This window comes from Podarcis filfolensis, assembly GCF_964270895.1.
Source record: "Podarcis filfolensis genome assembly, chromosome: 1".
Lineage (NCBI taxonomy): Eukaryota > Metazoa > Chordata > Lepidosauria > Squamata > Lacertidae > Podarcis > Podarcis filfolensis.
This window is the reverse complement of record NC_139604.1, coordinates 120,801,909-120,824,810: the sequence shown is the minus strand read 5'-3', so window position 1 is coordinate 120,824,810 and position 22,902 is coordinate 120,801,909. Positions and strand designations below refer to the sequence as shown.

General features: G+C 43.6%; 2 protein-coding genes across 7 annotated transcripts in view; one reads left to right on the top strand and one right to left on the bottom strand.

Moving 5' to 3' along the window:
• Nucleotides 1–17,911, bottom strand: part of TECPR2 (tectonin beta-propeller repeat containing 2) — a 55,378-nt gene extending 37,467 nt beyond the window's left edge. For 3 of the 4 annotated variants that reach the window (XR_014547181.1, XR_014547182.1, XM_083610257.1), the window contains exons 1-9: nt 17,820–17,911; nt 16,539–16,667; nt 14,124–14,371; nt 11,905–12,033; nt 10,359–10,490; nt 9,404–9,561; nt 7,555–7,867; nt 5,694–5,826; nt 1,006–1,488 (exon numbers count right to left, since the gene is read on the bottom strand). Coding sequence is in view for 2 of the 4 variants with exons in the window: in XM_083610257.1 (XP_083466383.1) it covers nt 1,006–1,488; nt 5,694–5,826; nt 7,555–7,867; nt 9,404–9,561; nt 10,359–10,490; nt 11,905–12,033; nt 14,124–14,351 (1,576 nt within the window). In the remaining 2 variants the exon portion in view is untranslated. Of the gene's footprint in view, nt 1–1,005; nt 1,489–5,693; nt 5,827–7,554; nt 7,868–9,403; nt 9,562–10,358; nt 10,491–11,904; nt 12,034–14,123; nt 14,372–16,538; nt 16,668–17,487; nt 17,726–17,819 lie in introns of those variants that run through there. The other variant, XM_083610256.1, reaches the window with a different exon arrangement.
• On the top strand, nt 17,850–22,138 carry CINP (cyclin dependent kinase 2 interacting protein). 3 transcript variants are annotated; one of them, XM_083621004.1, is made up of 5 exons: nt 17,850–17,980; nt 19,121–19,280; nt 19,492–19,618; nt 20,881–21,001; nt 21,805–22,138. In XM_083621004.1, exons 1-5 carry the CDS (start codon nt 17,974–17,976, stop codon nt 22,005–22,007), a joined length of 618 nt encoding a protein of 205 aa, XP_083477130.1. In that variant the 5' UTR covers nt 17,850–17,973; the 3' UTR covers nt 22,008–22,138. The 3 variants fall into 3 exon arrangements, with proteins under 3 accessions (XP_083477130.1, XP_083477132.1, XP_083477131.1); XM_083621006.1 differs by having other exon boundaries at nt 17,906–17,980; nt 19,095–19,280; XM_083621005.1 differs by lacking the exon at nt 17,850–17,980 and adding an exon at nt 18,160–18,302.
• Nucleotides 22,139–22,902: the final 764 nt, after the last annotated feature.

Here is a 22,902-nt window from a genome sequence, read left to right as displayed (position 1 = left end):
GAACTTGCCACCAAAGCAGGATCTTAACTGTTGTGTTGTAGTAGCCAAGGGACTGATCTGTGATTCAGGAAGTTTCTGGTTTGAATGTCACCTCTACCCCACTGCTGTCAAAGGGGAAATCTCAGCCTCTGTCCCCACTCTCCAATAGGGAGAAGTAACACTGATTTATACTGTAGGGCTATTTTAAGTATTACAAAACTCTGAATGTCCTAAACCAGGGACGTCCAGCTCCCAAGAGTTGCGATCTACTCCTGGGAAAAGATTAATGGTAGTGATCTACCCATTTTGGGGGGGAACCCATAGTTCTGCTGCTGGGGGGGGCATGCGTGACAAACATCACAATAGTAATAGTAACAGTAATAGTAATAGTAATAGTAATAGTAGTAGTAGTCGTCCCACCAGCGGGAACTCCGTCTTCCATTCTTGGAATCGTGCATGAATAAAGGACAGAGCGAGGGGGCGGGGGCGGATGCTCCTTTTCCCACCGCAGAGGAAAAAGAGCCCGCGACCGACCGTGATAAAACAGGGATAAGACCTGTCGATCACGGTCAACCAGTTGGACATCCCTGCTCTAAACTGCTTATCATCTTCGAACAGCAGTGAAACCATGATGGGGAGTGGGGTTATTGGTTTGTGGTTTTTTTGTTCCTGTTTTAATAATAATAATAATAATAATAATAATAATAAATTTTATTTATACCCAGCCCGACTCTGGCCAGGGAGGGGCAGTGAACACCAATAAAACCACAGTTAAACCTTAATTGGGGGGGGGACTATTTAAAATACATCTTAAAATGCAATTTAAAATGCAGCCTCATTTTAAAAGTAGCTGATAAATCATTATGCATTTTGTGTTTTTTTATATTGCATTTTTATGTTGTGAACTGCCCTGAGATCTATGAAAGGCGGTATACAAATCTGTCCACTCAGAGTACTGGACCTTACGATAAAGGGTGGGTAAGAAACCGACCACCAAGCAAAAATTTAAAAATAATATTTCTTTACCGGATCTTTTCTTTTTCTTCTTCTTCACTTTGATTGGCTTAACGACCAGCTCCTGGTTGAAGTCTTCAGAACTGATCACACTGAACCGCTGCGAAGAAAGCAGACCTTCTTTCTGGACTTGGACTGAGGCCTGTTCTCCACTGGTCACAAAACTGCAGCCGCTGCCCACAGAGCTGACCGAGGTGCTCCTGCTCCTGGGCTCACTGGCCACTGAGTAGCCCCGCCTTCTCGGGTCGGTGCTCAAGTCCCCAAACCCGTTGAAGCTCTGGGAACGGATCCTCTCTGTGAGCAGGGCCACTTCCAGGTCTGCTCTGGCGACAGAGCCATTCCTGTCACCAGGCGTTTGGGAGGAAGGGAAGCTGTTCCGCGTTTGGCTTGCTTCTGGAGAAGGTTCGGACAACACAGACGCCGCAGCAACAGAGTACGGGCTCTGTAACTTGGGGCTCGTATCAGATAGCGGGCTCATCGATTTTCCATTCCTATCTGAAATTGGAGCACAAAGAATGATATAATAATAATAATAATAATAATAATAATAATAATAATAATAATGTATTATTTATACCCCACCTATCTGACTGGGTTTCCCCAGCCACTCTGAGCGGCTTCCAACCGAACATTAAAAACAATACAGCATCAGACATTAAAAACGTCCCTAAACAGGGCCGCCTTCAGTTGTCTGTTAAAAGCAAAATAGTTGTTTATTGCCTTGACATCTGCTGGGAGGGCGTTCCACAGGGCAGGTGCCACTACCGAGAAGGCCCTCTGCCTGGTTCCCTGTAACCTCACTTCTCGCAGTGAGAAAACCGCCAGAAGGTCCTCGGAGCTGGACCTCAGTGTCCGGGCTGGACGATGGGGGTGGAGCTGCTCCTTCAGGTATACAGGACCAAGGCCATTTAGGGCTTTAAAGGTCAGCACCAACACTTTGAATTGTGCTCAGAAACATACTGGGAGCCAATGAAGATCTTTCAGGACCAGTGTTATATGGTCTCGGCGGCCACTCCCAGTCACCAGTCTAGCTGCCGCATTCTGGATTAATTGCAGTTTCCGAGTCACCTTCAAAGGTAGCCCCACGTAGAGCCCATTGCAGTAGTCTAAGCGGGAGATAACTAGATATTTAGGGGCAGAAGGAGAAGAATTCCTTCCCCATTAAGCCATAGTTAGGTAAAGGTAAAGGGACCCCTGACCATTAGGTCCAGTCGTGACCGACTCTGGGGTTGCGGTGCTCATCTCGCTTTATTGGCCGAGGGAGCCGGCGTACAGCTTCCGGGTCATGTGGCCAGCATGACTAAGCCGCTTCTGGCGAACCAGAGCAGCACACGGAAACGCCGTTTACCTTCCCGCCGGAGCGGTACCTATTTATCTACTTGCACTTTGACATGCTTTCGAACTGCTAGGTTGGCAGGAGCAGGGACTGAGCAACGGGAGCTCATCCCGTTGCGGGGATTCGAACCGCCGACCTTCTGATCGGCAAGTCCTAGGCTCAGTGGTTTAGACCACAGCGCCACCTGCGTCCCTAAGCCATGGCTATACTTCCCTTAATATAACCATGGCTTAATGGGAAAGGAATTTTTCTCCCTTCCTTGTAATGCTAGAACTTGGGAGCTGCTCAATGAAATTCGTGGACTGTTTTCAGTCTTCTTTCTCACGCAAGACAGAAGAACACATGATTAATGCAGGGGACTGGCTGCTGCAAGATGAAGCGGCGGCTGCTAGCTCAGACAGCTTAAAAAAAAAAAAAAAGAATTAGACCAGGCCCCCCCCCCATGAATTTGTTGCTCTCTGGCTGTTAGCAATGATAGATGAAAAGAGGGTTGGATTGCATGCAATGCTAAAATGTAAATTTGTGCACACAAGTGAGAATGTTCCCGCCCCCCCGGTCAGGAAAAGGACGTTTGTTACATTTCTTTCAGTTTCAAAGAATCCCAGCTTTGAGGAATTTATGAAGCAGGTCACATTCACACCATACCTTTTAAAGCACAGTCATGGCTTAACAATCGTGTCCTGGCTGCATAGCTGTCAACTTACAGATTTGAAAGTAAGGGACCAGCAGCCTCGAAAATAAGGGATCAGCAGCCAAAATAAGGGATTTTCGGAGCACAGGTATGTTCAACTTCTGAGTCCCTCCGAGCCAAAGGCAGAAAGCCCAGCCAGCAGCCAAACGAAGCCTCAAGCGGTGGTTCCCACAGCACAGCAACCCGGCAAAGGGGATGCAGCAAGGAAAACCACCATCACCGCTCCGCTGGGAAGCGCTGAGCAAAGGCGAGTCCCCAGGCAACGCGGCCAATTTGATCGGCACAAGGCATGCAAGCTCCACCCCCCAGTCGTTCTTAGACTCCTTATTGGGTGAGCAACGCAACCAAGCAACACAGTTGGAGCCTCCCTCCTCCCTGGCCGGCAGGGAGGGAGGGAGAGGAGCTGCTTCCTTTGAAACCCGGGAAATTTAAGGGACATCATCAATAAGGGACAGCAGCGGGACACAGCGCTGGGATAAGGGACTTTCCCGCCAAATAAGGGACAGTTGACAGCTATGTCTGGTTGGCTGTAGCCTGAAGGAAAGACCCTGTATCTGCCTATGCTCAGCTGGTAGAGCATGAAGACTCTTAATCTCAGGGTTGTGGGTTCAAGCCCCACGCTGGGCAAAAAAAATCCTATATTGCAGGGAGTTGGACTAGATGAGCCTCATGGTCCCCTTCCAACTCTACAATTCTGTGAATCCTGGGAACTGTAGTTTGCCTCTCGTGGATCTACAATTCCCAACAACCTAGAGTTCCCAGGATTCTTTGGGGGAAGCCAGGCACTTTAAATGTGTGGTGTAGATGTGACCCCAGAGTTTGTGGTTTAAAGCAAATTCCAAACAATTTAGCACAGTTTCCAAACCAACCAACTTCAAACCGCAGTTTATGAAGCTGCGGTTCAGCTAACCAGAGTTTGTTTTAAATCATGATCCCTGGTTTGTAAGTAACATTAAGTCAGGATTATTTGAAATTAGAACTGAACACTCCCTCCTAGCCTTGCAATAGGAATAAGGGGAGCATGCGTGTCCGAGGGTAAACTTTGGGGTAGTTCTAGCTTGTGAACACTGTACTATAGTTTAGTGTTATGTGAGAATGCAGCCAGTCTATCCATCAGACTAGCAGCTACGTATTCTAAGGAAGAACATCAAAAAATCAGTGCTGTTTTGAAATTACCATATTTTTTGCTCTATAAGACTCATTTTTTCTCTCCTAAAAAGTAAGGGGAAATATGTGTGTGTCTAATGGAGCGAATGCAGGCTGCGCAGCTATCCCAGAAGCCAGAACAGCAAGAGGGATTGCTGCTTTCACTGTGCAGCAATCCCTCTTGCTGTTCTGGCTTCTGAGATTCAGAATATTTTTTTTCTTGTTTTCCTCCTCCAAAAACTAGGTGCGTCTTGTGGTCTGGTGGGTCTTATAGAGCGAAAAATACGGTAGTAGTTGAGATCAGTGCAGTTTTCAAAGCTTCAGCCTAGCAACTTGACTTAAAATGTATCCAAGCAGAAGGCAATCTGCTCCTTGGTCTCAGGAACCATCATGCAAAATCTGGTTATGATATCTTTAGAGTTGTCTGAATGCAAAGAGAATGAACGACTTTCCAAAATATATAGCAGATTGCTAGGTGACGGACAGCAGAAGGCTAATGTCTTCATGTGTTGCTTGTATGTTTCACAGACGCATCTGACTGGAAATAGAATGGTTGACCAGATTTGGTCCAATCAAGGGGTTTGCAAAACAGCAAAATAAAAATATGCTTTTATGCGTATGTTTTCCAAGATAAATTTGGCAATAACAACAAACAAACTGTTGAAGTAAAGTGATATCACTGAAACTCATCTCATTAAAGGCTGCAATTCAACAAAAAATATCAGGAAAATTCAAATCATTTCTTTAAAAGCTGTGTCTTATTGTGTCCTAAAAATCATTCTAAGCAAGCCAGAATTTATTGTGATGCATTGGTACAGACTTGCATGCAGTAAACAAAGCCACATTCATATTAGGGCAAGGCTGGTTTGTTTGTTTTGCTTCAATGGGGGCTTTGCACATTTGTCAGAGACATCTGGCTGCTGAGAGAGGCGTGCAAGAGGTGTCCGGTGTTCGTGGCTCCCAAATGTATCCTGGCATCTTGCTTTGGGTTAATTAGCATCTTGTCCTACAGTGACATTTTACCAGCGAGATAGTCCCAACATTTGTCCCCAAACACCTTGGTCATAGCCTTCCAATAGGTAATCTGCTACTAAACAGGACAGCCCAAAATAAAACCAATAGCCCTAATGATTTATCCAGCCCATTCTAAAGACAAGAACAAGAGGAAGAAGAATCTGTAGGCTGGGTGACCCGGTAAGAGTCTTAAATCTGCTCCCTATTGCTAGCCTTCGCCCAAGGGAGTCCATTATCAAAAAGGCATTTCCACTCTGCAAGTGATGGTCTCCGATTTCTACTGATCCTGACCCTGAGGTGTAGCCGCCCCCTTCACCTCCCCACACATAACTCCATGCCATTCCGGAAACTCCACCAATCTCCAGGAGTAAGTTTTTGAGGGACAAAAAGGGCAGTGGCAGCAAAGCACGCACAGCTCCAGACACAGCTCCTTGCAATAAAACAATCATCTATGCATTAACATAAATCTTTTTTAAAAATTACTATAAGCTTAGTATGCTAATGTATGCAAACCTATTGAGACCAATCCTTCTGGTCTGCTTGAGATCCTAATGATATCTCTATCTCCCTTTAAGAGAAATATCTCAGTTTCTGTGCAGGATACAGACACAATATCGCCAGATCCTTCCAAACTTCCAATCAGGGTCTGTGAAAGCAAGAGAAGTTAAAGATGAGCAACGAATGTGCCAGGAAGCATTTTAGGATGCAAGCAACACTTCAGAGGCCTGATTTTATTTTTGGCAAGCAATATTATACTGTCAAATCAAGGAGCAAAACAGCAGTCCTAAAAGAAAGAAAGCACGAATGCAGGCTTGGGGGAGAGGGTGACTCATGTAAAGCTTGGCTAAGAACAGAAATGGGCTATAAATGTTTTATAAACGTAGCTCTGTTTGTGATAATTCACTCCTGGCTTAAGAAATGTAGCTTCAGACCACAATCAAAGACACTTCCAAGTCCCAAAGAAGCAAAAGATTGGCAGAAGCTCTTAAAGGACTTGGTTGAGATAAAGGGAAAGGGTAACTTGTATAAACTCAACTAATTTGCATGACCTATTTGGAATTCAGTGTCAATGGGCTTTATAGGTAAAGGTACCCCTGCCCATACGGGCCAGTCTTGACGGACTCTAGGGTTGTGCACTCATCTCACTCTAGAGGCCGGGAGCCAGCGCTGTCCGCAGACACTTCCGGGTCACGTGGCCAGCGTGACAAGCTGCATCTGGCGAACCGGCACCAGAGCAGCACACAGAAACGCCGTTTACCTTCCCGCTATAAAGTGGTACCTATTTATCTACTTGCACTTAACGGTGCTTTCGAACTGCTAGGTGGGCAGGAGCTGGGACCGAACGGCGGGGATTCGAACCGCCGACCATGCGATCGGCAAGTCCTAGGTGCTGAGGTTTTACCCACAGCGCCACCCGCGTCCCTGGATGGGGGCGTCCCTGCATGGGCTTTATAGCCAAGTGCAAAATGATTCCCATTAATAGCAGGCTAGGGTGGCTGAACGTGTCGTCAGCTTGGAAGAGAAATGGGACTGCTAAATATGCAAGTTTGCAAATTAAACAAACAAAACTAAGAGCTCAAAATGGAAGGAGGAGGACCTGTGAAGGTCCAGGATTTACTGAAAATTGAAGTGTCAACTGAGAAAGAAAAGGAACTGGAAATGGAAGGGAGTGAGGAAAGGAGAGGGAACTGGCCTGCTCAACCCTTTAACAGCTTATAACAAAATGGGGTGGGGGGTTTAAAAAGCAGCAATTCTTCCCTGCATTATACGAGGATTTTTCTAGGAAGGAATAGACATTTTCACCCTGCCTATAGCATCCTGCCACGCCACTCAAAATGCTCATGTTCAAGGCTGCCTGTCAGCGCCAGACCTGAGCCCTCGTACACAGAACACTAAGGAAAAAGAGGGGAAAGTATTGGGAAGCTTCCAAATTTCATCTCAGGCAACCAACAGGCCACCCCGTTTGAATTGACAGTGCATCTCAGAGCATGCCCCAGAATTCCTCTGCAATGTGCAGTGGCTCCATGGCAGGTGAGTTAATATGAAGTGTCACTGCTTCTATGTCTAGAAAGCATGTTAAGATAGGAACAAAGGAAGTTGATCTGTACAGAGGCAGACCCACCGGCCCATCAAACTCAATACTGTCTACTCTGACTGGCAGTGGTTTTCCAGGGTGTCAGGCAGAAAGTCCTTCCCATCACCCGCTACTAAACCCTTTGAACTGGAGATGCCAGGGATTAATTAAACATGTGCCCTATTTGTGCAGATCAGATAGTTTTAACATACCTCTAAATTTCAATGTAATTTAACTGTTCCAGATTAAAGGCCGCGCACGTCCAGCTTAAAACGCTACTGCTCTCTTGGTTTGACTCACCTGGTTTACTGTATCTATTAAATAGATGCTATATTCATTCCAGCTCAGCACCCATCCTTCCTGGAAGAAGCAGGAAATGAGTCCAAGTTGCCTGTCTGGGAAATTGCAGCTGCTGTTGCTTAAGGGCTCCAGTCGGGGATATAATTCAAAAGGCTTCATTCCAATAGGAAATACATCTTTCAAAATAAACGTGGCCTGAACAGTCCCCTGAACATCTGATTTCCAAAGGCGGATCCCAGGCCTTGCAGCAAACAGGGTCAGGTCGCTTTGCTTGCACAGCCCGGGTACAAAACATGCTCCAAGTCTGCCAGTACTAAAAATGTAAAAGCAGAAAAATGACCAAACCACGTCGTTATTATACTCAGAGGTGGGGAGTGGTGGGACTGGGAAGATGAACAATGCTAAAACTCTTTTGTCTCCAAGTGCAAACTGGAGCCAAGTGAAAACATGGCTCTAATAAATAATTGCAGCATCATCATCATCATCATCATAATAATAATAATAATAATAATAATAATAATAATAAATATAAAGGACCCCTGGACGGTTAAGTGCAGTCAAAGGCAACTATGGGGTTGCGGCGCGCATCTCGCTTTCAGGCCAAGGGAGCCGGCGTTTGTCCACAGACAGGTTTCTGGGTGATGTGGCCAGCACGACTAAACCGCTACTGGCGCACAGAGGACCGTGACAAGTGCCAAAGCTCACAGAAACGTCATTTACCTTCCCGCCGCAGTGGTATCTATTTATTTACTTGCCTTGGCATGCTTTTGAACTGCTAGACCGGCAGGAGCTGGGGCAGAGCAACGGGAGCTCACCCCGTCATATGGATTTGAACCACTGACCTTCTGATCAGCAAGCCCAAGAGGCTCAGTGGTTTAGACCACAGCGCCACCCGCATTACCAACATGCAATACATGAGAAAGAAAAATATGTGCTGGAAGCCAAAGGGCTCTGAATGGTCTACCGTGCATGCTCCAGAGATTTTTCCAACCCCCTCTTCCTCTTGCTGCAACCCTAGGTGTCTTCCTAAACACTGTTTCTGGGAGTCAAGAGATTTGTCCCAGAGTTCAGTGCAATGCACCCATTGACCATTACACTAGGTGCACATGGAAGTACTGTGGCTCACAGTTAGGGCTGTTCACAACCTGGATAGATACTTGCTCTTTCTTCTTCTTGGATGGGAGATATTTTAAATCCTCAAAACGCAAGGGTATGAAGAAAACAAAGAGGGATTAGCAAATTTGGTATAAATAGCTTTGCTTATTTTTATTCTGCCTACCCTCTTGTGTGTGCCCTGCGCTGTTTCCTGTCTGCTCTGGAGGACTGGGGGAACACTCCTAACAGATTTAGTGGTAGTGTGTGGGCAAGAGAAAAGGGAGAACGTTCCACTGAGCAAGGGAAAATCCTTGCACTAAAAGAATGTTCACCTTAGTGCTATGCCACATAAAAACCTTTGTTCCACTACCTGTTTGGGAAGTTTGGGATGAAATAATACTACTACTACTACTGGGAGAGGATTGTGTGAATGAACAAGGAAATGTGAGTTAGCCCTTAAGTTCAGGAATCATGGGAAAATAATTACGGAACCAAATAGGGTCAGGATACTAATTTCTTGCCCACCAATAGCTGGAAGCTTCTTACATTTTCACTTCAGCAGAGTCCTTCCCCATTGGAATGATTAAAAGAATAAAAACATGAACAGTACTTCAAATTATCTATTTTGCCTCCTTTATTAACAACTTTAGAAGAGGGCAACAGTCCATGAAATACCTTAGCAGAATTATACAGAGTTATATACATTATTTAAATCTCATCTCTAAATGTCTGGGCAAAAATCTAGAAGACCTACTTTTTTCTGGGTTGGCTTCCAACTTGCTTGACAGATTTTTCTTCAGTGTAAAAAAGCAGACTTCGCTGTAATGTGGAGACCAGCAACACTTTCTGGCTATAATCCAGCTGCACGATTGAAGAAGGCTCTTCCAGTACCAAACTGGAGTTGCAACGACCCTGGAAGGACGTAGTGTGAATATACAGAGCCGTCATATTTCAAGTTAAGTTGTCTAAACTTGCCGGGTGGTCTGTGCAAGCTTATGTTAAAGCTGGTTTATCTAGCGTTCGACTATTTGTAGGGGACCCACTAGAATTCACTTCACGTAGTTAATGTCACAGCATTTTGGAGTGCTTCTTTCTGCTTAGGATATTTCTCCAGGTAAAAACCTCAAGGCTGAAAGGCAGGCAATGTTCAAGACCACCAAATGATCCCATGACTGAGCAAAGATGTGACGCCAGGTCTTGCAGATCAATACCACCCACTACAGGGATTCAAGGAAATAAATGCTTTGGGGAAAACACAACAACTACAGATAGTGGTCAGGGCGGGAGGGGAATAAACCCTCAATAAATGCCATCTCACAAGCAGCAGAATTTTACGTAACTACTCCCTTACTTACAGCCCCCTAGGCTCCACCTTCTCTACATCTCCAATTTTAATCTATAGGAAAAGTTTTTATATACGCTTTGAATACAGTGGTACCTTGGACGGCTTGGCTCCTGAATTAATCGGCTCCCAAATGCCACAAACCCAGAAGTGAATTTTCCGGTTTGCAAACGTTTTTCAGAAGCCGAACGTCCAACACGGCTTCCGATTGAGTGCAGGGAGCTCCTGCAGCCAATCGGAAGCCGTGCCTTGGTTTTCAAATGGTTTCGGGAATCGAACGGACTCCTGGAACTGATTAGCTCGAGAACCAAGGTACCACTGTTATTTGTATCCCAGGTACCAAAGGTTTGGGCAAACAACCAATTACCTGATCCAGATCCAAAGCAGAATACACTATTTTCCCTTTGTCATCTCCAGAGAACAATTTCATTCCATTGGGACTCCACGCCAAGGCTGTGATGCTACTTTTGTGGATACCAGACACGTTAAATCTCCGAAGCTGCAAAGACAGACATCAGTGAGCATACGGGAGAAACCAAGCAGAAAGCAAGAAGGCCTACAGTGGGTGGGTTTATTCATTGATGTAGCTATCAAAGGCACTTCTCTATTAGTCCTGCTACTTCATTTTAATGCTCACGCACGTTTCCAGATAGATCTGTGCAGTCAGCCATTTGGAAAACCGTTAAAAGGACATGCAATGAAATTCAACCAAGGGGAAGCAAGGAAGTCACCTAACAATGTTAATAAGTGTAATTTTTAATAAGGCTATGATCTATGTTTGTTGTTTTATGTGTTTGTTTGTTTATAATTTTGTGAAAACCAATTAAAAAAAATTGGGGGGGGGGAATCTGTGCAGTCAGCGAATTGCAATGTCACAAAAGCCCCAACTGACACTTTAACACAGGAGTCGGCAAGGCTTACTGGGCATGGGCTGGATCACTCCCGCGGAGATCCTCCGTGGGCCGGGCCAGCACATCGCAACGCCGGAAATTGCACATGCGCATGTCCGCAGCGCCGGAAATCGCTTCTGTGCATGAGCAGATGCCTAAAATCTCGCCTGTGCAGAAGCGATTTTCGCCCTCTGGGCATGTGCAGAAACGATTTTATGGCACCGCGGACATGCACAGATGCAATTTCCAGCGTCTGGGCACGCGCAGAACCAATTTCCGGAGCCGCAGAAGAGAGTCTGCGCACCACGCTGTGCTGGTTTAGTGCAGTGAGTGGGGACTCGCTGAGCAGGCGGCTCGGTTTGGGGGCGGCTTGTGGGCTGGTTAAACAGCCTCCGTGGGCTGCCTCCAGCCCATAGGCCTTAGGCTGCTGACCCCAGCTTTAACATATTATTGGCATCCGTCTGTCTTGAGAGACAATGGAGTGCACCTCTGGGGTGAAGCCAAACTGCTGCGTTAGCAGCACTGAAATGACCTCCCCAGGTTGCAAACCTGGGCAGTGTGTATGGAGGTCCTGGGCTGCCCAGACGACAAGAACTCGCTGATGCGGTCAAAAGGAAAGCTAAGCAAGGCGTTTGGCACCAGCTTGGCTGCAGGAAAAAGGCATACAAGGAGGAATCCAATTGTCTTTGGGTTTCCCTCTGGATTTACTCCTGAGTCTTTTCTTCTCCCAAAGATGTACCACAAGGCAGTGGAGACTGCAAAGCAGCTGCTCTACCACTGAGCTGAAGCAAAATAATAATAATAACAATAACAATAACAATTATTATTATTATAATTATTATTATTATTATTATTATTATTATTTATACCCCGCCCATCTGGCTGGGTTTCCCCAGCCACTCTGGGCGGCTTCCAACAAAACACTAAAATACAATAACCTAATCACACAATTAATGTGAAACATTAACCTAATCACACAATTAATGTGAAACAGCACAGGCTGTAACCAAGTTTGGCTCTTACTTGTTTGTTTCTCCCTGGCAAGGACGAGACAAGCTGAAAAATAGCAATCTTGCCCGAAGCTGTCCCAACAGCAACAAGATCATCAAAGCAGCTCAAGACTTTCACGACAGTGATAGACTCATTTTTTCCCTGGTGGAGCAGGAAAAAAAAAAAGACAGCTGTAAAATTAAGATGCCATGTTTATTCGTATCGGCTGAGACAAAAGTGGCATACCTGAAGGAGAGCTTTCGTTCCTCCCTGTGGATCTCACTGCCTAAGAAGGCTCAACTGGCTAGCTCTCTGGGGGCTTTCCAAAGGCTAGTGAAGACCGCTTTGCTTAGAAGGATATTTGGACTAGGAAGGGGCTGTTGCTGCGGTTTGATCTCTAGCTAATGCTGAATAAAAATTTGCTCTGTTGCTGAAACTGCTTTTAATGTACATATTTTTATACTGTGGATGCACAGTACAATACAATCTTGTCTTGCGTGCAATTAACTTGCATGATTTCAACCTTACAAGGTTGAAAGCCAGCAGTCTGAAATCCTGCAAATTAATTACATGCAAGGCAGAGAGCTTTAAAGCGCATTTTGCGCCAGGTTTTCCCAACACGGAAAGAGCTTTTAAGCTCTCCGACTTGCTTGCTGGGCTCTGGGATGCTCTTGAGAGTATATCGTATTGCTGCTGCTTCTGAGGGTTTTACTTGTAGCTTAGGCATTTGTTTGTTTTTCAAGTACTGTGTTGTTGCTGCCGCTTTTGGTATTCTTTTGTATGTTTTATAGGATAATTATGATTGTACTGGCTATTATAATAATATTAATGTTTGGAACATATTGAATGTCTTGATATGTTGATAGCTGACTTTGCAACACACTGTTTTACTACCAGTTTTTTATCAGCTGTATAATTTTTTTGATATGCTATATGAATCATTGATTACCATTTATAAGGTGTCAATCTTCCTGTCTGCTGATAATTAAACAAGAGCCCTCACTATTTTGTTTTAGATGCCTGCTGAAAACTGTTATGTTTCAGCAAGTCTACCCAAACATACAATTTAGTCACCTAAAGTTTCTTTTACATTGTGACCGATTTTAATTTGTGTTATATTCATAATTATTTTATGTATATTTGTTTTTTTAATAGTTTTGTGGATTTTAGCTGTGTTTTACTGGTAATTTTAGCATGTGCAATGCTTAGAGAATTTTTTGATGAAGTGTGGTCTATAAATCTTTCCAAATAAATGAAATATCAATATGAATTATAATTGTGTGCCTCCACCTCAAGAGGTCAGGAGGGTGACAACACGAGAATGGCCCTCCTCTGCAATGGCTCCCCGTCTGTGGAATGCTCTCCCCAGGGAAGTTTGCCTGGCGCCTTCACTATACAGTGGTACCTTGGGTTGATTCGTCCTGGAGGTCCGTTCTTAACCTGAAACTGTTCTTAACTTGAAGCACCACTTTAGCTAATGGGGCCTCCAGCTGCCGCCAGAGCACGATTTCTGTTCTCATCCTGAAGCAAAGTTCTTAACCCGAGGTACTATTTCTGGGTTAGTGGTGTCTGTAACCTGAAGCGTATGTAACCTGAAGCGTATGTAACCCGAGGTACCACTGTACACCTTTAGGCACCAGGCAAAAACATTCCTTTTTAACCAGGCCTTTGCCTGACTTGATCTACATCCTATATCCTTTTTAAAATGCTGGGTTGTTGTTGTTGTTTTGATTTTATGTATTTGATATTTTATGTGAACTCCCCTGAGACCTTTGGGTATAGGGCAGTATAGAAATTAAATAAGTAACATAAATAAATAAAATATGTTGATATTATGTTGTTGCAATCTATAGGGTATGAAACTGCTGTTGAACTTTGATGTACTAACGTTTATATTTTGCAATATATTACAGCTCTCATTTCCTTATGCCCTGAAAACCACTATGGGAACTATCTCTAGTGGAAAAGCAGCATATAAATAAACATATGATGAACAACAGAATGCCTGACTGAGAAGTAGACAGAATTGAGAACAAACCCCTAAAACATGCTGTGTGAGATAAAATAATTACAGACCACAAATAGATGCTGATTCTTAATCTAATTTTAGCAACAGCCAGAGCAACCGCTTTTCCTCAAGTTAACCAACTCTATAGCTTTACATTTCTGCACATTTCAATATGCTAAAACTGACAAAACCCAAGACATAAGCTTCATCACACCTTTTAAAAAATGAAGGTGTTCGTTCATACCTCAAAATTGTACTTTTTCATCTGGTTCAAGCGCCTGCAGTATAAATACAACATTCCAATACTGCTGCCCACAGCGATGTAGTCCTCATTAGTGTCAAGTGCAGTGAGGTATACCACAATGGAACGGAATCCCTTTTGGATCTTTGTAGGAATGGCATTGAGAAGATAGTACAAGGGACAGAACTCCTTGAAGGTAAACGATGGAGTTGCCGATGCCATGGCAAACATCTGTATGTGCTACCTAGAGGCTGGAAAAGATAAACTGCATGTATTCCTGAAGCCCATGAAAACAAGGAGTATTTATTTCAGCGGCCACCCTTGGTATCTATACAACTGGGAGTACGTACAATGCTGGTGGGGAAAAGTGGTTTTTCTCCCTCATGAAAAGTTTAATAATAATAATAATAATACTTACTGCATTACAGATCTGCAACTAGTTGGCTTAACATAATGCTTACGCTGTATAACATTTTGTGTCTCATAACCCAGAACAACACTTTGTGATTTCTTTTTTATGCATGACAAAGGTTTTCAACTTATGAAAAGGAGAACACAAAGCAATTAGTTGCCAATGTTCCAACACTCTTCCACTGTCTCCCAAAACTGATGGATGCCAACTGGCACCCTCAATATTTTGTAGAAAGAAATTCACTTCCATTAACTGCAGTTCAGAGTTCCATTCAAAGCCAGACCAACTGTGGTTAGCCTTAACAAGAGTTTGCAGAAATAAGCCAACTTCAAACTGTGGTTTACAAAGGAGCTTTGCTTCAATAAGCTAGGGATGGGAGACATGCATTTTACCCAGCTTCCCTCTTCTCCTCCAGAACCAAGCTCTCGGACAGCAAATAGCAGTGTGAACTGATGCACAAGATTCCTGTCTTTCATTTAACACAGGGGTCGGCAACCTAAGGGGGTCGTTTAACCGGCCCATGGACCCCGGCACAGAGCAGAACGGGGACCGCCTTCCACGACGCTGGCTGGCTTCCCATTGGCTGCAGCAAGCTCCTGCAGCCAATGGGAAGCTGCACACGGCTTCTCCACGCCGGAAACAGTGTTTGCGCATGTGTGCTTGTGTGCGCACTCCAGCCCACTGCAGCATCTGCAGGACAGTGAACCAGCCCAAGCCACAAAAACTTTGCTGACCCCTGATTTAACATCACTACAATTGGGGAATGTTCCCACAAAATGCAAAGTTCACGATTCCCTCTGTACCCCGGGTCCCATTTATAAATCCCACAGAGTTTAAAAACAAAAATACTCTCTAAGAGGCTGATCCAAAGATGTAACAGTGAATCTTAATCTTAGTGCCAAATCTCTTCCCCATCCCCACACCTAATGGTAAATCAAGAACAACCCTTGGTTTCACATCATGGTTTATTTGGAGCAAAACAAACCATGGTACTCAGCTTGGATGTAACACTAAGTCAGGGATCATGTTGTTGTTTTTTTAAAGCATTTATTAATTTTCCAATAAGAACATCCAATTAACATATCAAATCAAATTAAAATAAAAAACTAAAATAAAAAAGTCCAATTGTCTTCCAAATTGTAATCTTAATTTTTTTGACTTCCCACGGTCTGAATTCCAAAGCGTTTTCCACATCATAGTCCTGTGTCTTATCATCGTCAGGGATCATGGTTTGTTCCTCCCAGTCATGCTTGGGGAGGAGTGATGTGGAAGTCACATGTGTTGCTGACAGGAAACCATTAACTATGGCTTGCCACAACTTGCAAACATAGCCAAATCAGCAATCCTGTTCATTCAAGCCAATGCCAATGCTTCCATCTCTGCCACCACAGGAAATTATGCAGAATTAATGTCTATGCAAGCACTCAAGACCATAGCAAGTAAAAGCCACACATGCAAGTAAAAGAAGCTGAGTGAGCTAGTATTCTTTCGAAAGGCACTTCTGAGATAAAATGAAAGTAAAAGTTCCAAATAAATATTGTCCCTTGCTAATAGTGGGGAGGGGGAGGGGAGTCTAGTTAAATCCTGGCATCCCTCTTGCATTGGGTCATATGATTTACTCCTACTACTGACATCTAAATATGCATTGAAGACCTCCTCATACATTATAAAGTTGCCTTAAGTGTAGAAAATTATGTACAACCCAAATGCAGTTCATCACTGAACATGGGTTGGCCAGCTGTCATTTACCTGCCTATGTACTCACAGGGAAGAACCAGCATTGAAATTAGGCACCATTAAAGGTCAAAGTGAATGTCTTGCTAATTTTCCACACCCAGTTCTCATGTGACAGCCCTCTGGATTGCTTAAGCTCTGCTAACACAGTGTGCTTAAGAGTTTTTAGGGAACTTCTATTTCGTGAGCTAAGGTCACAATAAATTTCAGACACTTTTTTCAAAACAGAATATTAAAACTCATGTCAGAACCAAGGGTTATGGTGCACTCACTCTGCTAGTCTTCCATCGAAGAATCCTATGGCTTTAAGCAGCCAGTTCATCACATTCAGTCCGCTACCCTAAGGCAGGATACATCTTTGTTGCAGACAATAAATTTGGAAAACGGTGTGTGTTATCCTCCTGTTGAAGTAACAGTAGCTCAAATAATGAAACCATTAAATCACTTTGAAGGGACAGCGTCAACCGTTTTGCTTTTTAAACAAACATAAAACTAGGTCCCAGGAGAGCTACCTTTTTCAAAAGCATACATTTATAACAAATAAATGATTTGTCCAAGGAAGAATTCAACAGGCATCAGGCAGAACAGTGAACGAAGTAAATAACTGAAGTACACTGGGCTACAAGGTGGCTGTGCCAACATCTGTAGCTTGCAGAATTAGTAAATGCACAGCTCAAGTATCAGGAACTTTGCCACTTTCCTAGCTACAGATATTTAGGATGGAAAAGCTTCTTGGAATATGTTTTCATTTCAGGGTCCCGGGAGCTGTTAAGGGTCGGTGCTGCAATATTAATTCTGCAAACTGTGCAGCAGTGAGAGGAGTTGCTTAAAGAGATAGCATTCCCACCCACCCCCATTTCAATGCCGTCTAGAAGTTGTATTATTTATTTGCTTTGCTAAGAAGGGCATGAAGAGGAAAGCACAAATCTACAAGAAAGAAAGAAAGAAAGAAAGAAAGAAAGAAAGAAAGAAAGAAAGACAAGACAAGACTAATGGGAGAGGAGAAAACTTCTGGTTGGATTTTTGTCCTTCCTCCTCAATGCAGATTGACAATTCTAACCCATGAGTGATAAAAGATGGCAGAATTAAGAGATCCCATTAATCGACAGAGTAATAATCAGCACTGTTGAGAAGCCCAACCACCGCACCTGAAGCATGAACGGAACAAGAGTACAGGCAGGCAGACAGGCGGCCGAAATACACTAAAGGAGGTAAACAAACCCAGCACACGGCGGTTCCCAAACATGCGCCCCCGCTTCACCCCCGTAAGAGATGCTCAAGGCAAGCCTCATTCTCTGTGCGCGCCTTGGCGGGCAGAGAAGCCGACCAACCGCCCAGAGCTCGTCAGGACGGAGCCTCGACACGTGTTTCCAGCGCCGGGTCTCTCGAAGGAAACCCGGAAAGGAATGCGTAAAAAGGGGGTTCTCCGGACGGTGAGCGTCCTTCTCTCCGCTTCTTATCTCCTCCTGCAGCCAGGGAAGGGAAGAAGAGAGGGCCGCCTAGCCAGGAGGCTCCCACCCGGTCTCCACGCCGCGATAGGCTGCCCTCCTCACCTCAGCAAGGGCCGGGGCCGGGGCCTGAGCTCCCGCGTCGCCCCCAGGCCCAGCAGCGCTGGGTCTCCAGCGCTGGGCGGCGGAGCTGGGCGGAGCCGGACGTGAGCGCACTTCCGAGGGGAGGGAGCGGCCTCGGCCTCGGGTGGCGGCGGAGATGGCCGGTAAGCGCTTCTTCCCCAGGCAGCGGGCGGGAGCGCGGCCTGCAGCTCCTGCGGCGGAGGAGGCCCCGGGTGCCTCCACCAGGGAAAGCGGTTGCTGGAGAAAGGCGCATGGGGAGGGGGGCGCCACAACCCGGCAGTTTTTTTCCTCCCTCTCAAGTAATACCAGGACGGGGGTGGGGGGCGTGCGAGGGAGCAGAAGATGAAAGGGTAGCGGGACGGTGGAACTCCCCGCCACTGGAGGCAGGGTTGGCCTCCAACTTAAGAACTATAAGGAGATGTTCAGGGCCGGGTTTAGGTTTGATGAGGCGCTAAGCTGCTGAAGGTAATGGGGCCCTTTATATGTCCAGCTGTCCTTTGTCAACAACAAATAGTCTCGTTTTTGTGTTGAATATATGCTATATAGTAATTTATGAACCTAGTAAGTATCTAAAGCCATTTGCACATGCAGAATGTAGGCACCCTATATATAGAAATGAGCAAACCAGTGATATTTCAGGGAGCAGGCTAGCAGGCGGGGCCCATCATTGGAGCCTACACGACACAAAACACTGTTGCTGTATGTAGGTTTTATTTTATTTGTTTTTTAATCTTATATTTTGGAAATGTACATCCAGGTTTTTTTTCCTTTAATTTTTTGGGGGCCCCCAAGAGAGTGGGGCCCTAAGTTGTAGCTTGTTTAGCTTATACGTAAATCTGACACTGGAGATGTTGCAAGGCAGCCGTGGCAGGAGTTGAGAGAGGCTGTTACTGAATGTAGGCAGGGGGGAGGGTGAATTTTGGGAACTGGTTGTGGCGTTGCGAAGGAAGTGAGATGATCCTGCGATGCTACTACAATCCCAGCTTCCGGTTGGGTTGGGTTGGTCATCTTCTTCACACGTTTGGGTGATGGGCAATGGGCAGGCGCACGGTGTTGCAGCGGGCAGAGACCTGTCAGTTTTCTATCAATGAAATAAAACCTCTTATTGAAAGTTTGAAGCAATGTGCCAAGTGTAGAGGCTGAAACTTCACAAAACAATGAGAATGGTGTTGTTGTTTATTTTATTACATTACAAAAAAAATGTCGCCAGCAGCCTAAAATGTCTCACATAAATATTTTCCCTCTTCCTATTTAAAGGGTTTTATTGTTGTGTTTTTGATTAGCCAAAGGCTCAACTCCCAAGACACCTGTATTATCCATCAGTGCAAGAAAAATTAAAGATAATGCAGCAGACTGGCATAATTTAATGATGAAGTGGGAAACTCTGAATAATAAGGGATTTACCACTGCCACCAAAATCGTGAACATCAAAATTTCTGGAGAGTAAGTATATTGAAAGATCTTGTCGATGGTTCCAATGCAAATTTATTACCTTAGGCCATCACTTTTTAAAATCTGCATGATATGAATGTAACAATTTACCTTGCATTATGTACTGACTACAGTTGACCCTATATATTATAGGCAACAAGGGGTAGAAGTTGTCAGAGGAACAGAGCTTCTATTATGTACAGTGAATGATATTTTTCTTTAGGTGCAAAAATGGCAAGTTGGAAATAGAACATGATAATACTGCTTCAGAGTCCGGAAGACGACCAGTTGACTACAATGTAGAATTGGAGGAGTGCTGTACAGAACTACTTGATACTTTTGAAAACATGGTACTCTATTTCTCTTATTAAGACCCCCACTGCATTTTTCTGTTTCCACCATCCTCCTATATATCAGTGGTTCCCAAAACTTTCCCCAGCCCAGGGGACCAGTTAAGTGATTTTTCTGCAAGTTGTAGCAATTATAACACACACTGCTAGATGCTGTGTGATTTTTAACTCTTATTTTTATGGACACATTGCAGACCACCTAAATGAAACTCCTGGACAGTTTCTGAACCCTTATTCTGGAGAGGGAGAGGCCATAGCCACTTGTGGGAGATCTAGAGGTCTTCTTTTCAACAATGTTTTCCATGAATATTCAAGACCCCTTCACAAGAGAGGATATAAGAATTATATGCAAATCTACCTAATGGAGCAATCAACCAAATGAAAAATGAATCTCTTCTGTGCAAAACATTCAGAAGGGAGAACTGAAGCTATTCTTAATGTTTTGTTGTGAAAAATGCCCTTTGAGAACTACTAATTTTAGTCCAGTACTGACTGAATACTTTAATTAGTGATTTGTCTCTAATCCAGTTATCCAGTCTTTGTAATAAAAGTTCCCTGGTTGTGAAGTTTCTGAAAGTAGGGATTGAGTAGCCTACACAGATAGAACATATGTTAAGCTGCAGTCGTATTCATGTCTACTCAGAAATAAGTCACATTGAATTCAGTTGAGGTTAGGCCAGGTAGGTGGGACTAGGATTGCCACTTCAGGACAAACACACATTTATTGTTATTATTACATTATTTACTCGTATGTAATGTGTACCATTTTGGCCCAATTATGTCATGGAAATTAGAGTGTGCATTAGATTTGATGGTGCATTAGATTCAATTGCAAGCTTGAAAAACACAGACATAGCAAATACAGTGGTATCTCTGGTTACGAACTTAATTCATTCCGGAGGTCCGTTCTTAACATGAGGTACCACTATAGCTAATGGGGCCTCCTGCTGCTGCCGTCGCGTAATTTCTGTTCTCATCCTGAGGTAAAGTTCTTAACCCGAGGTACTACTGTACTTTTTTTGGTTTTAAGGTTTTGAAAACTGAGGTGCACATTGGGTTTGAAGGTGCATTAGATTCACATAAATATGGTATTTATTACCGTAATTATTATTGTTTATTAAATTTGTATACCGCTCTTCATCTGCAGATTTCAGGGCAGTTCAAACATAAAATTCAATGTGACTTCTGAATAGACATGGTTAGGATTGTACTGTTGGTTACAAAATATTAGCTTCTTACACAGACACTTAAAACTTTGTTAGGCAAAAATACAACAGAAAATGGAAAAACTATGTTCAACTACTAAAGGGATCTGTGACTTAGAAGCATATCATGGATATCAGAAGACACCATTCTTTCACACGTGGCCCATTCCTTACTTCTGTAAGTAAATTCTTCCTTTCTGAGATACTGCTATTTCTTTCTGCTGAAGTATGTTTATTTGAAAATATATATATATATATATATATATATATATATATATATATATATATATATATATTATTTATTTATTTATTTATTTATTTATTTGAAAATGAGAGTGAAATACTGTGAGCTAAAGAAATTAAATTTAGCTTATATTGCTTGAATTGCAAATTTGCAAGGCAACTATAGCTCTCAGGAGAGAATGCTCCAAATCATCAACCCACATCAATACCTAGAATTCCATATGTTGAAACGACATAGGCTTTTTAAAAATTGCGCAGCAGGAGAAATATGGAACTTGAGGGATGGAGGATGAGTTAACTAATTCTAAAGCTTAAAAACTATAGGCAAGCAATCTAGCTAGCAATGTAGTATGTTCAGCATTTGTAATATGAAGCAAAATCAGAGCACTACTCAGGCATTCTGAATTATGGCTTTGTCAATACATATGAGAGTATGCACTCTGAGGGTGTGGTAGCTGTACCACATTCGCCATGTGTTCCCTATCAAACTGGCTGCAGCAGGGAAGCGTCCTGGAATCATGGCTGCATCTATGCATTTTGAAACCCTGAAAAAAAAAATCAGGCTTTCAAAGTGCACAGGGGTACATGCAGACAGTTGCTAGGAAACACAGCATCTAATTGAGAGGAGGGTGGGGACAAAGTTAGTGCACATTCTTCTCTTCATTTGCTGTCCTAAGCCATATTCAGAATGCCTATGTATTTCCAGAGCTACTTCTTGATTTAATTTATCTTTTTCAGATGAAGTTTCTGGAAAGCTCTTGAACATGTACTCAAAGGAACTAAAACTCAAGCAAACTATTGTGCAAGAGATTGCTCATACCGCTGACCAAGATCTCCTGATGGCCTACTTGTCGTCATGGTTATACCAGCCCTACATTGAGAATACCAGCCAAGTATTACTAGAAAGCATGCTATTGGAAACAGGACACAGGCTGGTCTAACCTTTCCTGCCACTTCATAAGGTTGCATTTGCCTTGAACTGCACTGCTAATACATTAAATACAATGCAATTTATATATTTTTGTATAGTTCCAACGTTTTAATAAAGTCTGTTTTATTTTCTAAAATTGTATCTACCTAGCAGGTCCCACATTGGGATTACAACAAACAAAACCACTTAGAGGTTTTAGTACCATCCAGATTTATATAAATTTTGTAAAATAATAGAATCAAAACAATTCTAAAACAGAGCTTGATTAACTTTAGGGTCTCTAAAAATCTGCTTTCACAGATTTCAATATCCAGTGGAACTCCTTTTTCTTTTGTTTTAAAGTCTGAACTTTCACACCATGAGTGTAAGAGGAGCCTGCTAGAGTAGGCCAATGGTCTATCTAGTCAAGCATACTGTTCTCAATGGCCAACTATATGCCTGTGGAAAGCCTGCTAGCAGTACCTGAGTGCACCAGCACTCTCTCCTCATTTATAATCTAAATATGACTGTAGCTGGATCTTTCACCAGGGCTATGAGAAAAGTTAACACATGCCTTGGATTACGAGGCCAATATGTAAATCCCATAAAGGCCCATCCTTGCCTCTGTTGCTAGGCCATGACAGCATAGAAAGCACTGGGGATTTCAGGAAACACATACAAGAGGCAAAGCACTAACAGCCTCCTGCCCTTCTCAGCATCCTAGCTGACAGGCCCATTTTTTTCCAGGCACCAATGGCTATTAGGCACTTTTTGCATTTCTACCTTAGTGAACAGAAAATTGTTAACATTAGGCAAATGCTACATTACCATTTCGGCTCAGGTTGTGCCCAGAGGCATATGCTTTTTAGAATTGCCGCTACTCTGGGAAATTATCTAAATCTGAACAGCCTCGTTGAAGTCTGTCA

Coding starts and splice junctions, on each gene's coding strand:
- CINP (XM_083621004.1), top strand. Junction 19,619..20,880: donor TTGATACTTTTGAAAACATG/GTACTCTATTTC, acceptor AAACTTTGTTAG/GCAAAAATACAACAGAAAAT. Junction 21,002..21,804: donor GTGGCCCATTCCTTACTTCT/GTAAGTAAATTC, acceptor TATCTTTTTCAG/ATGAAGTTTCTGGAAAGCTC.